Genomic DNA, 15,800 nt, shown 5'->3' on the forward strand with positions numbered 1-15,800 from the left:
CCACCCAGCCTCAGACTTTGCTGATCAATCAATAAACACATGGTTAACACTCTTGCATACGTTGTGTTGTGATCAAACTGCTGTTAAGTGCGTCAGTCTTATTTTTTAAGATGGACTAAAGTGTAAATCTATATTATAAAATGTAAGTATGCATTTTTGACAATTGTCATATAATCTTCATTTTAACTTCAGCTTCACAATCCTTCTGTTTGTCATAATAGTAGTGAAGTTGTTAACATTTGCCTTTGAAAGTAATTCTGCACACAGATGAAAATTTTCTTGTGGGCTACAAAAGTAAAATCTTAAAATGCTGCCCTGCCTCTAAACACTTCCAAAACTTGCAATCAGATATGACAAATGGAAAATTTTACATTGTCTATATTGCTGTTACCCACTACACCATCTAACAAATACTACAAAATAAAAGCAATCAGTTTTCCACTTGTAAGTACAGCCTTACACATAGTTCACTAATAGCGATGTTCCTGCCAGACCTAACTCAGATTTAAATAGAACTGCATTTTCAGCACAACATGAAGTTTCGTTTCTCATGCAAATCCTAAATGAAGTACAAATATCAATAACAAGAAAAATGTTAAGAAGAGATGACACAAATGATCCTAATCTACGATCCCTTCCTGTGCTATCAGTGAATTAATGAATACAAACATTAGCACTTTCCAATCAAGAGAGCACATAGAAAGCAATTCATACAGCACCATTTAACTTAAAAAAAACACCAAGTAAATATGCTAACAGATAAATAATAGGAAACTCAAACTGAGAGGCAACTTAGATAATCACAGATTCATCTATACACATCTTTTGGATGGCAAAGGAAAGCAGAACTTTTTGGGATGTACCTTACCAGACACCTGCAGCAACTGGAAAGACCCCAAAAGTACCTCACCAAGAGGATCAAAGGGCTCAAACAGATGCCATATGCTGCCCGGTTAAAGAAACTCCAGCTCTACTCAGTGGCATACCGCCTGCTCAGAGGCGATCTGTGCCTGACGTATAAAGCCATGTCCAACCTGGAATTAATGGACATGCTGCACCTCAGAAAATCCAAATCCCATCGAGCTACGCGCTCAAGAGACTTGAACCTCAGCACTGAAATAAATAGGACATGCTGGAGGGACAGATTCATAACCCAGAGGCTCCCTTCACTCTGCAATAAAATCCCAGTCCAGGTTAGGCAGAGTCCCTCATTGACTCTCTTCAAGAGGAATCTTGATGAGTGGATGGGAGATCGTAGGTTTACCCCGGGTATCACTTCTGTGTCACTGTTAGACAGAGGCACAGTATACTAACCTCGAAAAAGGGCATAACAAAATTAATTTAAAATGGGTGGCAAAAGCCAAACACACTCTGGCTAGGCTTATAAATGCCCTAGGGCAGATAGCCTAGTATGAACCTATGAAAGCCCTTGAGGACACAGACTTGTAACAGAAGACACTCGGAAATCAACACAACAGAAATTTGTCAGGCTTCTTACATTGTACCCTGGGCTGTTACTGCCACACCTGGAATTGCTCTTCAATTCCAAATGACTTACATGGTTTTCAGTACTTCAGCAGCTAAAAATATATTACTTTACCAGTTATGTGGCTAAATATCTGTAGCTCCCATGGGAAACAGAACTATACAACAATCAAAACTGAAAAAGTCTGTATCCAGAAACGGTATTGACAAAGCACAGGCTTGTTAGCCTTTCATCACATTACAAGTAATTACTATAGCAATAACCCATGCCTGGGTGTGGGTAATGCTGGATTTACCCACGGTTGGTGTGGTTTGGTCACGAGGGCGAAGCCTGAGTGACCAAACAAAGCCAACCGTGGGCATTACCCACACCCAGAAGTGGGATATTGCTATTATACAATGACATTATTTAAGAAAAAAAATAATTCATTTTCTTAAATAATGGCATTGTATAATGCCTCCTTGCTGCCCTTCCACAGCTGTCTGGTATTCTGCGGCAGTTCTGATGTACTGTGCATGCGTATGCCTACGCAGTACATCAGAGCTGTGGGCAAAAGCAACGGAGAAAGCAAAATCTCCGTTGCTTTTTACAAACTGTCTCGCTATGTTAAACGAGTTTAACATAGCGAGACAGCATAAAAAAAAGCAACTGGGAATCTCTGTTCCTTTTTTTAATGCTGTCTCACTATGTTAAACGAGTTTAACATAGCGAGAAAGTGTGAAGCAACGGAGATCTTGCGTTCTCCATTGCTGTAAAAAAAAAAAAAAAAAAAGAGTTATAGGAATGGAAAAAGTCCGGGCGTACCTTTTTCCATTACTATAACTCTGATTTACAATGTGCACGCTGACCAAATCAGCGTGCACATTTTTTGAATATTAATGGGGGGTCGTTGTATAATAGACATTTACTCCTAAATGACAGCTATATTATGGCAAAAGTACAGACAAAACCAATATATAAAATGAAATGTAACTTCAGACTACTGTTTTTTTGTAAAGTGGAAGAACACGCAAGTAACCATATAAACAAATAAATATATACTATTATACAAAACTAATACGATTGTACAATAATGATAACCCATGGCTTGTCATGGGTACTGCTTCAGTTACTCACATCTGGCTTTGTTTTATCCATTGGGACCAAACCACACCAGCCCTCAGTAAACCAGGTATTACCCACATTCAAGCCATGGGTTATTGCTAAATTGTTTAATTTCAAAATCTACTTGCTCTTAACTTAAACATATACTTTCCAGAAATAAGCAAGTCATTATTATTTCCCTATGAAATAAGACCTCCATCAAGTGGTTGTTTGCAAATGCATAAGAAGTATACAGTGCTTCACAGAACACAGGTTAGCGGATAACATCGGTGTAAATAAAAAAACAAACTGCAACATAATGTTTTCGGAAGGAATAAACTCCAAACCCTTAATGTTTCAATCACCACATACTTAGAAACTGTAAGAATATTAGCCATTTTGAATTTAAAAATGTCCCACTTCATGCTCCTTTCCAAGATATTTCAATTAAACCTCTCCCCTGCTACTATTTACTGGTTTACCAGTTATCTCACCAACAGGCAGCAATCCGTAAAATGGCTCTCAGCTCTCTCTCTCCTTTCTCCCTATAAAAATGGGCATACCACAAGGCTGCATTCTAGGTCCACTTCTCTGTTACATTTCTACTAACCAGCTCCACACATCCCGTCCTCAGTCATCTCTCATCCAGTATGCGGATGACTCTACGATCACCACCATTGCTGACAATCCCTCTGACTTGCTCACCTATATTCAAACCTCTTTTAACCACACTGAAACCTGGCTTACTAACAACCATCTCGTACTTAACCCTAAAAAGACTAAATGCTTTGTACTCTTACCTAAATCTCTCCACCATCTTAAATCCTCTTTCACCATTTCTTCCCTTAACAACACCACAATCTCAGCTGAACCTCACACAAAGCTCTTTGGTGTAATCACCAATGACCAACTTAAATTTGATCTCCATGTATACAACTGTAGAAAGAAAACCCACCAAAAGCTTGGCCTACTTTACAGAAAGACAAAAAACGCCAGCACCAAACACAGTGAAAAGCACAAAACCAATAAGGTTAATACATAAATATATTTATTTTACTTCATAAAGTAACATACATTCCAGACCGGTTTCAGCCAACAGGCTTTCTTCAGTGAGAACAAAAGTAATTACTGATGTAAAGTGACACACATACATGTATAGAGTGAACCATCCAATAGGATTCTTCCCAAAGGATTCTTAAAATCCAAAATGCCTAATGTATGAAAAATAAAAAGAAGATAAAACGTTTATAAAATAAAACTACATTAATGTCTGGGATGTATATTACTTTATGAACTAAAATAAATATATTTATGTATTAACCTTATTGGTTTTGTGCTTTTCACTGTGTTTGGTGCTGGCGTTTTTTGTCTACTTGTATCAGTTCCAGCCGTGCACCTGGTCCTACCTGCAGAGATTTTGTTCTCTACTTTACAGAAACCAAAGGTTCCTCACCCCTAACTCTAGAATCTTTCTTGCCAGGCTTTTCTTCTTCCTAATATTGTGTACCGCTCTCAAATCCTCACTAACTTAGAGTCCTCTCTCTACTATCCAAACTTGAAACTACATGTAACAAAGTTGCCAGAATTGCAGCCAACGTGCCACCAAAATTACATCACTGTCTTTCTCTCCAAACTCTCAGTTGTCTAGAATTTCCTAACCAATTCATATTCTCAACTTCTCATAATCCACACTATCCTAAATAAGCCCTCCTCCTGCACTAGCATATCCTCTCTTGTCTCCCTCTATAACCCACCACACTCCCTCAGAAGTTCTGATCAATGCCTATTAACAGATCCATAAACCTAAAAAAATCTCTTGGACAAAATCTATATAGCTATCTTCCAGCTCTATCATGAAAAAGTTTCCCTTGTACCTCAAATATCACTCATTCACATAAATTCAAGACAACTCTCAGAAATCACCTATACAGCACCTGGAGATGTCAACATAACCATACTCCCCTCCCTCTCTCCTCCTTTATTCTTTTCCCTCTCTCACATTCCTCTCTATTACTTCCTTTACCACAATAATAATATCTACCCTTACTTCCAGTTTATCCTACTATATTCTACTACTGTTCCTTATACCCCTCTAATTTACTGTCCCTAGTAATCTGACACTAATCTCCCTATTCCATCCTCTACCTAGCTCTTCCCCTCACACTACTACTTGTTAAACTAACTTTTATGCCTCTAACACTGAACCACCAATAACAATTCTTCTGCATCTTGGCTGCCTTGCTCGGACCAAATGCTCTTCTATACTCACTCCTAATTTGTAATCCTTCACGTAATGACATTTCTTCTTGCACTACATTTGGTCATCTGTCTTACCATTTCCTTTTATATCTTTTTCTGTTTACTTCTACTAATGCCACACTAGCATAATCTATACAAAGAATATGTTTTTGCACTATGATTCTATCACCTGCACAACTTGCCCTTTTAAATTTTATACTTTTATATTTTGTAATGTGGAGCTGTGAAATCACTATTCAGAACTGTGATTTTTTTTTTAACTTGCAAAATTTGTTCTCAGAGTCTTATACTTATATAATTTTGTACTGTGGAGCTTTTCTCCCCAGACCTACACTGAAAAAGGGCACAAGCTCAGCTGGACTAACCTGGTCAACAAATGTCAAATAAATAAATAAATACTATGTTAATAGAGCTGCAAAACTCAAATGAAGTTTATCATGGTGCTTATAAGCACTTGACAAAAGTAGACAAGACAAATGCAATGCAAATGATAATAAAAAAAACAGACAGTCCCTCATGTTTCAAAACTCAAAAGTAAGGTCAGAACGAACTTTCCACTGTCAAGTAATAACCACTTAGAAATTACGCGTTTCGTCCACCTTTAATGTCTGTGAACTTCATCAGAAAATACAAAATCACATGAAACGTTCATTTAAATAATAATGTAGCAGCAACCACTTGGTCTTTTACACCAATACAAAAACTGATGTAATTAACAGCTGTTTTATACAACAAACTACTTGTTAAAAATTGTGTATCCAATAAATTACATATTTATGTGTAAATACATAATAAATGTGATGGTAAATATAATTGTTGATTATTTACTACTCTTATAAACAAAATACTAAACACTAACATAAAAATACATATGTCAAAACTAATATAGAGCTTTAAAATAAAATCAAACTCTAAAATAAAGCTTTAAAACCTTTGTGCTTGCAAAAAACATTTGATATTAATAGATTCATTTAATCCAGGTGTAGCATCTGCTCTAAGCATAACTTGCCAAAAGGCTTCTCTACATTCCAATAAAACCTTATAATTACCAGTGAACAAGTCATCATTAACCTTTTCTAAAACTGAAAAAGTAAACTTTTTGAATAACGGACAGTTTTGGGCATGTTTAGCAAGTGCGTTGTTAGAATCCTTGTTTTTTATAGCTAACAAGTGTTCATAAATTCTCTTATTTAATGTTCTTATAGTTTTTCCTATATAGAAATGTTCACATGAATTACACTGTGCAACGTAAACAACATTTTTGGTCTTGCATGTGTAATGATCTATACTGTGAAACTCTTTCTTAATATGACTAAAGAAAACAGAACTGGTTCCAGAAATATACCTACACTGTTTACAACTATTACATGGAAATGTACCTGAAACTAGTCTGTTCTTTAAATTTGTGCACCTGTAGCCATATTCTAGAATACTTTTTAAATTAACAGCTTTTTTGTAAGTAAAAATAGGAAATCTACCTAATATGTCACTTAAATCTTGATTTCCCAGAATATTTTCCAATTTTCTGTCATAATATTTCTGATAGAATCCATTTCATTACTTATGGGAACAGGAAAGGCTAATCTATAAGTTTTAATGTTTTCAACCTTAGCTTCACTATTACTAATAGTGTTAGACCTAAATAGTATAGGAATAGCTTTGGTTTCTGTTAACAAACAAACTTCTTTAATTATACATTCCAGCCATAATTTCCTGTATCCCCTGTCAATAAAAAAAACAGTCAATTTACAAACCTCTTGTAAAAAAGTCTCATTTTGAGTGGTTAAACGACTTAGCCTTATAAACTGCCCTTTCACTACACCACGTTTCATAAAACGTGGATGTAAACTGTCAAAATGAAGATACTGATTGGTGAAACTAGACTTTCTAAAAATTTGGCTCTCAAAATGTCCTTGCTCTTTATTGTAACTTTTATGTATGTCTAAAAAGTCTAATGTTTCACCATACTGTCCAATAGTAAACTTCAAAAAGTCTGTTGACTTGTTTAAGTCATTTACAAACATAACAAAAGACTCTTGATCACCAGTCCATAAAATAAACAAATCGTCAATGTATCTTCTATAAAACAACAAATGTTTAGATAAAACATGATTGTGTAAAACATTACTCCCAAGTAGCCATGACTAGATTAGCAAAACTAGGTGCTACCCTAGACCCCATGGCAACACCAGAAACCTGCTTGTATTTACTACCTTCAAACATGAAAAAGTTGTTGTCTAATATTAGCTCTATTAAAACACAAATAGTGTTAATTAATGTACTGTTCATGTTTGTGTACTTACTCAAATATTCTCTGGTCATCTCTACACCTTTAAAGTGATCTATACATGTGTAAAGTGATGTTACATCTAATGATGCAAAATGAAAATTCAAACCCTGAACTTGTACGTCACTTAATAATTCTAAGAGATGCCACGGGTCCCTAAGATAAAATCTCATTTTTTGCACAATAGGATTTAAAATGTGATCCAACCAAATAGATATAGGTTCTGTTTTTGAATAACCTGCTGAAATAATTGGTCTAAAAGGTAAAGTGTCACTTAACTTGTGCAATTTCGGTATACCAAACAAACAAGCTAGTTTTGGAAACTCAACAAACAAAAATTCATAGTCTGTGTAAGTAATATTACCTTGACTTAATAAATCAAATAAAATAGTGTCTAATCTTGTGAAACTTCTTATAATGTCCAAATTAGTAACTGGTATATAATTATTTTCATCATCTAACATATGTTTCATGGCTGCAATGTAGTCTTTGGTGTCCATAATTACTAAAGTGCCACCTTTGTCAGATCGCATAACCCTTAAGTCTTTATTCTGACTTAAAAATTCTAGGGCTTCCTGCTCTAAAACAGACAAATTTGAACTAGGATGTTGAAAAAATGTCAACTTCCTAAACTCTTGTTCACAGATCTTACTATACACTTGTAAAGGGTTAAATGTACTTTTTTTACAACATTCTTTGTTGTGTACTGATTTGTCATCCATACCATCAAAAATAAACTTCAAATTCAACTTACGCAGGTACAATTTGAAATCTATAATTAATTTAGAAACATTGACTTTGTTGGATGGAATAAAAGAAAGTCCTTTCTTTAACAAAGGAATAACATCAATTGGCAAAGTACTTTTGGTCAAATTACAAATGTTAATGCCAAAATTCAGTTCAGTTTCTTGTTCCTGCCCTTTCCCTTGCTCCGAGTATGGACCTTGCCTGACCACCTTGGCGTTGTCTTGTTCCCGCTTTTGTCCACCAAAAAAGGACTTGCCTTATCATTGGAAGATAAAACGTGAGCGTAAGAAGTACTACTTTGCGTTTGAGAGTCTAAATTACTGTTGGCACCAATGTCAGAACGTTTGACACGGTCACAAGAAACATTGTTAACTTCAACATTGTTCTTATTATTATTATGTCCTTGCGCTGCTACAACAGTGGTAAAAACTCTGTACCCATGAACTACAACATAAGTGGTAGTATACTTAACACCGAAAGTGTGATAAGAGACCTTGGGACACAGTTGGACAGTAGTCTCTCCTTTGATAATCACATCGCCACAGTAGTCAGAAAATCCTTCTACATGGCACACCTCATCACAAAAGGTTTCTCATTCAGAAAGAAAAAAAAAGAGGTTATTGTTTCCCTCTACTCATCACTCATTAGACCCATTATAGAGTACAACGTCCCTTTTGGTATGTACCTCACAAGACATTTACAACAACTGGAAAGGCCGCAGAAATACCTCACAAAGAGAATTACTGGCCTCAAACAGATGCCCTACGCAGACTATCACAAAAAACTCCAGCTTTACTCCGTCGCATATCGCCTACTCAGAGGTGATCTCTGCCTAACATACAAAGCTATGTCAAACCCAGAGCTGTTGGACATGCTCCACTTAAAGAAATCCCAATCCCTCTGAGCTACATGCTCAAGGGACCTAAACCTTGTCACCACAATAAACAGATCATGCTGGAGGGATAGATTCCTGTCCCAGAGACTTCCTATACTCTAGAACAAACTACCTATCTATATCAAACGAAGCTCCTCATTAGCACTCTCCAAGAAAAATCTTGATGATTGGATGGGAAATAGGAAATTCACCCCGGGGATCACTTCTGTGGCTCTGCTCGACAGTGTCACAGGAAAATAATTTTCTTGGGTGGCAAAAGCCAGGGTAACTTTTTGGCTGGGCTTGTAGAGGCCCTAGGGCTGACAGCCTAGTACCTACCTATGAACTGCAGAAAGCCACTGCATACACCCAAAACTTATACAAACATACCATCCATCAAACAAACTTATATAACACAACCATCATCTAATTAGCAGTCATTCAAAAAATTACATGTGAAAAAGGAGGAAGGGGATGTATATATTAAAAAACATGTATAGGTTCAATGCATTATAAAAAAGGGACAAGGACAAATCAAGAAATAATCAGGGACACTTTTAAAATATCGGTACTATTAACTTGAGAGACTGACAAAATAATAGAAAGTGAATTAATATGCATTTTCAAAGAAAAAGAAGTCTATAATTATTGTCATTAAGTGTGATTCACTACATTTTCTCCAAAGGTCACCATTTTGAGGGATTAAGAGGGACAGAGCTAAATTTTGAGTACCACCAGTGAAATATTGGAAGTGGGTAGTCCAGCTTACCTTTTGAGGAGGAGTGCCGATTAACAGTTCCATATAGTAGCCTCTGCCCGAGTCTCCTTTCAGATTGTTGACCATCTCCAGGAAACTGATGGTCCCGAGAGGCTGGGAGTCTAGGGCAAGGTTCTGCCCGCCTTTCCTCTTTACCTCAGAGGACGCAGTTACTGAAGAGGTACTCGTGCCCGGTGTAGGGTATAAACGGGCCGGGGCACCCGCGTTCGCGATCCTAAGAGGGATGCTGATCAAACGGCAGTTGCACAGGGGAACGAGTACCAACACATAAAACACAGCCACTAACTTCATTTTTGTATAGTAAATTCACAAGACAAAAACTCTGCTGATGATCAACTTTGTTTAAAATCCAGTTATAAGACACGGATATACAGCGTGACTGGAAATGCTGTCATTCATTACTCAGTCTTCCATAAAAAAATAATCTTTGCCATTTCACACCCGTTCGTTGGCTACGACTGCTATATTTTCGCTAGCAGAGATTTGGATACAAATGGGGGAGAAAAAGCCACAAAACTTTTATAACACTATGCAACTTCAAAGCCTTAACACAAAAACAAACCACTTTTACAACCCATGTTGCAAGGTAGTCCCATACTTTTCCTAACTGTAAATAAAACGGATGTGACGAGTTTTCCAAACTTCTTTTTTGTTCTGTAAACTAAACAAATGCCTTAGAGGCGCAAAGCCTGAAGCAAGTCCACTGCAAAGTGAAACAAAACAGCATGTGACTGAAACCACACCTACTATTAAACACATTCCCACGGCAGTTGCCGAAATTAAGGGGACCGCAAAACAACCACAGAAGTGAAAACAGCAGCAAGAAGAATCATTATTTCTGGACAACACCAGCAGCTACGACACATTAGAAGGGTAGTCACCAATATGTGGGTTTAGCGAGGTTACTACTGTGACAGAAAAAAACCTCACACAAAACTAGAAACTGCATAGGATCCCGTGTTTGCATACATTTATTGTACTGACAGAGGAGCCAGCGAAACAGCAGTGCAATTGTTACGGTTTCAAACTCCCAAAAGAGGACACTTTTCATGCAGTCTGAGATTTTATAACATACCCACCACCACACGTTTTTGCCAAAATTAAATTTACTGTCATAGAATATGAGTTGTTTGCATACCTCTCAACCTCTTAATGCAAGAAATCTGGACAAAGTCAACAAAATGGGGTGCAAAGGCCAAAAAATAGGGACATATTTTAAATATTGGTATTATAAACTTAGAAAGTTGCTAAAGTAACAGTTTGTTTTAGCATCCATTTTCTGAAGGATTTGAAGTCGGAAATCCAAATATATGTCGTTATTTAGTGACTTAAGTCCTCAGATCATCCCAATGATTTACCAGAAAACCACACATTTTATGAGGAACAGGACAAAAATATGAGCCAGAAATCTGGACATTCTGTGAAAATCTGTACAGTTTAGAGGTATGTAAAACTGTCAGACGTTTCACATAACATTGATTTATTTCAGATTTAAACTTTTATGCAGCTATAAGTGGAAAAGTCCAGTTGTGCCAGTAATCTTGCCATACTAAATGTTCGATTAAATCACTGATGCAGTAGACTAAGCTATATGGGTTGTATACTGAATACCTGTCAACCAGGGCTGTAACCAGACATTTGCATTTTGTACTCAAACCTGATATTGTTGACCCCACTATCCACCTATCACTTTAAAAATCCACCTAACCCTCAAAATGCTACTCACAGATGTATAGGAAGAGGTGTGTTATTTTCAGCTGTTAGCATTTATCAACCGAGGTGGTACAGCAGTAGTGTTGTTGCCTCATAGCAAGAGATTCACCTGTTCGATTCTCGGCTGGAGTGCCTTCTGTGTGGAGTCTGCATGTCCTCCCCGTGGTCGAGTGGCCTCTGAAAGACATGTGTGAATGGGCGTGCCTTTGCTGAAGGTTGGGTATCGGGCTGGCAACCCGGCACTATAAAAAAAAAATCTACTGTCAGTCATTAGTGGACTGGAGTTCTGCTGTGGCGACCCCATAACTGGGAAAAGCTGAAAAGATAAACAAGCATTTATATCCATAAAAAGCTAGATGTGATGTTGGCAATTTTCATTCTATCCTCAACTGATGGATTCGGAGCTGATGCTCTGATCCGTCTCGGCTGCTGCTAAAGCCCATGGCAACCTAAAACTCTTGCGCTTCTTCTTATCCATAATGCACCAACCCTAAGTTGCTTCAGATCTCATTTGCCGCTTAACTCGAAAGATGTGTTTCACCTTAGCTATCAAGCAATTATAAGATTATTATTTTTTTAATTTCTAAGGTTTTCTGTTACTTTAAACATTTTTTCTTGTCCCTTGCCCTGTCACTGACTTAGCAACTTTAGAAATCTGTTTATTAACTTTTTCTTTCATTTAAAATCTTGGATAGTGTGCACATTGCAAAATTCTTTAGTGAAATACCTTTCAAGTATTACTGCTATTTTCAATTAATGTAGCTCTTGTATACCATTGGTGGTATTCCATTTTTTTTTCTTTTATCTAACAAAAAAAGAGAGAGAAAAGAGAAGAGTGAGAGAAAGTTGCTGTTGTTTGTTTTTCGGCTTTTTCACAGTTAAGGTTCGCCACAGCGGAACTCCGGTCCGCTAATGATTGGCAGTAGATTTTCAAGAATGCTGAGGTGCCAGCTCGACGTCCAACCTTCAACGAAGGCACGCCCATTTACGCATGTCTTTCGAACACCAACCCAACCGTGGGGAGGACATGCAGACTCCATACAGAAGGCACTCCCCGCACTCCAGCCAAGAATCGAACGGGAGAACCTCATGCTGTGAGGCAACAATGCTACCGCTGCACCTAGTTCCTTTAGTATTGTGGAAATTCTGACTGTTTTTTTTTCTGTTACTTGTGATTATGGTGGAAAAAGACTTGCAGATTTTAAAAAATGTGTTAAGTGTGGGCACAGATTTCCTATGTCTAGACTGATGCCCATTCTTTATGTGTGTACTGTCTTAGACCCTTCCATTTGCAGGAAGATTGTATGATTTGTCATGGCTTTAAACCCAAAGCATTAGCTGAGAAAAAAAAAATTTGATTTTGAAAGGCTTGCTAACTTCAACTGTTGGAGAAGCAATATCTGGGGCTCAATCGCCTAAAAGCAGAAATTCTAAGACTTCTTTTCCAAGATCTTCCACTCCATCCTCTCAGGCCTTAGAGAAATCCATAAAAAACTCTAAACTGGATCCGAACTCACCCTCGGATCTGAAGAAGGAAAAATAGTAAAGTGATGGCTCTAACTTCCTTGGATCTGATGAGAAAACTACTGGATCTGACTATTTCCTGCCCTACCTGATCAAGCACCATTTATTTGCCAAGAACAAGATATTCGCCTTCTGTGGAGCCAGTGTTGTTAAGGCTGCCATCACCTCTTTTGGAGAATCACACACTCAGGCCCCCCTATTGTTTCCACTACTTCTTCCAGAAGTCTGACAGAAGAAGATGTGGAAAGAGTGGTGCAGACGATTCTCTCAGTGCAGAATCAGATGGGTGTCTTACCGACTCCTACCCCTTCAGAACAGTAGGTCCGTGCTTCTACCACACCTCCACTGTAACCTACTCCTCCTCTGATGTCTTCAACTGTTTCAGAGCCCTTGGATTCGAACTGTCCAACTCCATCTGACTCAGATCTGAAGAATGCTATATTTTCGGATCTGAAGACTACCCTAAGTGCTCTGATTCTGTCAGAACTGGAAACCTCTTGGAGCCAAAGCTTACCTGTCAGATCCAAGGTGTTGGAGTCGACTCTGAAATTGTCAGAGCTATCTCTGTAACTTGTAGCCTTGGCTTTGGATATCTTGACTCCAGCTTCCACCTCGGGGGGGATTGCTTTCAAAGTGGCAAGGGTCAACAGTGAAAAAGCTTGTTCTTCCTGATCCAAGGTCTTCTCTTTCTCCAGAGTGATCCACCTTCAGGGCAGTGAAGAGAATTTTATCTGCCCCAGCAGATCAGATGAATCCTACCCCTTCTTTAACCCTGAAGTCTCTGCACTCATCATTCTTTGCCACAAGGACAGCCAGTCCAGAAACCTCAGGCTTCCCAGCCGGGTATTTCTATTTCTATATCTTCTGATACTTCCCCAGAGCATAGCACAGAGGAGGTCTCTAGGGAGAAGTTCAAGAGGAAGCACTTGGACTGTCCAGAAGAAAGAATCAGTCATAGAGGATATGGACATAAAGGTGCAAGGTCACCATGGTCACATCCTGAAGATGTCTCCTTTAGAGACATTCTTGAAATCCTAAAGCAGAGAGGTGGTTGGATGCCCATAAACCCTTCATCTGAACAGTCAGTATTCCTGGTGACTTTTGGTATTAGCCCATCTACCTCCTGGGTGACTCCACCTACTGGCGAGCTTAATGAATTTGTCTCTTGGCAGGCATGAAAGGAACCCAACACAGTGGAGCCTATTACTAGGAGACCAAGCAAGATTATGGCACCACCTTTGGATATACAGTTTTGGAGTAAAGGAGTGCCTGTTGATATCATGGCCATGGTAGCAGCCACCAAAAAACAAACTGCAAATGAAAGTTTCACTGTTCACTCCTCAGAAAGAGTCTAGGCCAATGGACAGGTTTGGGAAGCATATTTATGCTTCAGCAACCTTCACCTTAAGGTCACTGAATTATTTGGCACATTTTACAAGGTTACAGAGGGATTTGATTAAGGAACTCTCAGATACCCTATCAGGATCTGTTTCTGCAGAGCTCCAGTCATCTGTGACTTCTCAGATGGCTACCCTTCAATCTATTTCAAATTCCTCCATGAGGCACATTTTGCATATAGCTGAAGGAACATCTAGGGCAGCAGGTTTAGGCATTTCCATTAGGAGACATGCCTGGATGTGCTTATGTGATTTTGCAGAGCTCTTCAAGTCTTTGCTCATCAATGCCCCCTTTAACGGCATGTCTTTGTTTGGCTCTGACGTGTAGGACACATTACCCAGGTGTGAAAAGGATGGAAAGACCCTGTCTGCTGTGGGTCTATGTTTTTTCCACCCCTCAGAGATCCTTTAATAGGAATCAAAGAGGTGGCTGGAAGATGTATTTTAAGAAATCCCAGGTTCCTTTCCAGGACACACATAGAGGGAATTCCCCCGTGGTAGAGGGGGAACTCCTGTGGACGATGATGCTCTCATGGCAGAGGTGGCCCACAAAACCAGGTGTCAAGACAGACCTTACCAGCACTCCAGAAGAGAGGCCCAAATGATTACCTCTGGGGGCAATCAGGGGTTGATTATCCCTGCACCAAACAGCCTGGCTAGACTCAACAGAAGATACTTGGGTGAAGAGGATTATTTCCAAATGTTATATAACATCCTTTTCCCTTCCACCTCCGGTCTTACAAAAAATCCCTGATTTTCCACCCAGTCAAAGGGAAGAAGCAATAATACAAATATGAAAGCTGCTAGAAAAAAAGAGTCATCCATGAGGTCCCTCCAGAGCATATTGAATCTGAAACTTACTCAAGATTCTTTTTGGTTCCAAAGAAAACAGGGAACTGGAGACCGATTCTGGATGTCAGCAACTTGAACAAGTCAGTTCAATGCACAAAGTTTCAAATGGTCATAGTTCAATCCATTTTCCCTTTTCTGGGCAAGGGCGACTGGATGTGCTTGATAGATCTTCAGGGTGTGTACTACCACATAAAGATAAACATATAATCCAGAAGTTATTTACACTTCCAGCTGGGAACCAGTCATACCAGTTCAGAGCTCTGCCCTTTGGTCTCACCATAGCCTCCAGAGTGTTCACAAAATGAATGGCTGTAGTAGCAGCTCACTTGAGACTGCAGGGATTCCAGGTGTTTCCATACCTGGACAAATGGCTCATTACTGCACCAACCAGGCATCTCATTTGGGGATAACCATAAACTATGACAAGTCTCAACTGGAACCAACTCAAAATCTGGAATTCATAGGAGTACTGTTTATGATAGCTTCACTGCCCCCTTTGAAAATCCAAACTATAAGATCACAGGTCAGTAAAATAATTCAGTACCAAGATTTCAGCCTCCTTGGTCCTTCAAGCTCTAGGGTCAATGTCAGTGGCTATAACACTAGTACCTTTAGCCAGATTTTACATGAGAATTCTACTGTGGATGTTAGCATCACAACGGTGGATACTTTACCAACCCATGTCAACCCTGATTCGAATCACTCAGACATGCAAGAGAGATCTCAAATGGTGGTTTCAGTAAGATCAGATTCTACAAGGCTGTCCATTCATTTCCCCCAGCCCAAGGCCATAGTGACCA

At 38.7% G+C, this 15,800-nt stretch overlaps 1 protein-coding gene across 2 annotated transcripts in view; it reads right to left on the reverse strand.

Annotated features, from left to right (window-relative positions):
- BACE2 (beta-secretase 2) overlaps positions 1-10,235 on the reverse strand; it is a 1,024,906-nt gene extending 1,014,671 nt beyond the window's left edge. For both annotated transcript variants that reach the window (XM_044071568.1, XM_044071569.1), the window contains exon 1: positions 9,506-10,235. In XM_044071568.1, coding sequence (XP_043927503.1) covers positions 9,506-9,805 — 300 coding nt within the window. In that variant the 5' untranslated portion in view covers positions 9,806-10,235. The remainder of the gene's footprint in view (positions 1-9,505) is intronic.
- Between the last annotated feature and the right edge of the window lie 5,565 nt (positions 10,236-15,800).

This window comes from Protopterus annectens, chromosome 5.part0 (genome assembly GCF_019279795.1).
Source record: "Protopterus annectens isolate FY-2018-M chromosome 5.part0, PAN1.0, whole genome shotgun sequence".
Taxonomy (NCBI): domain Eukaryota; kingdom Metazoa; phylum Chordata; order Ceratodontiformes; family Protopteridae; genus Protopterus; species Protopterus annectens.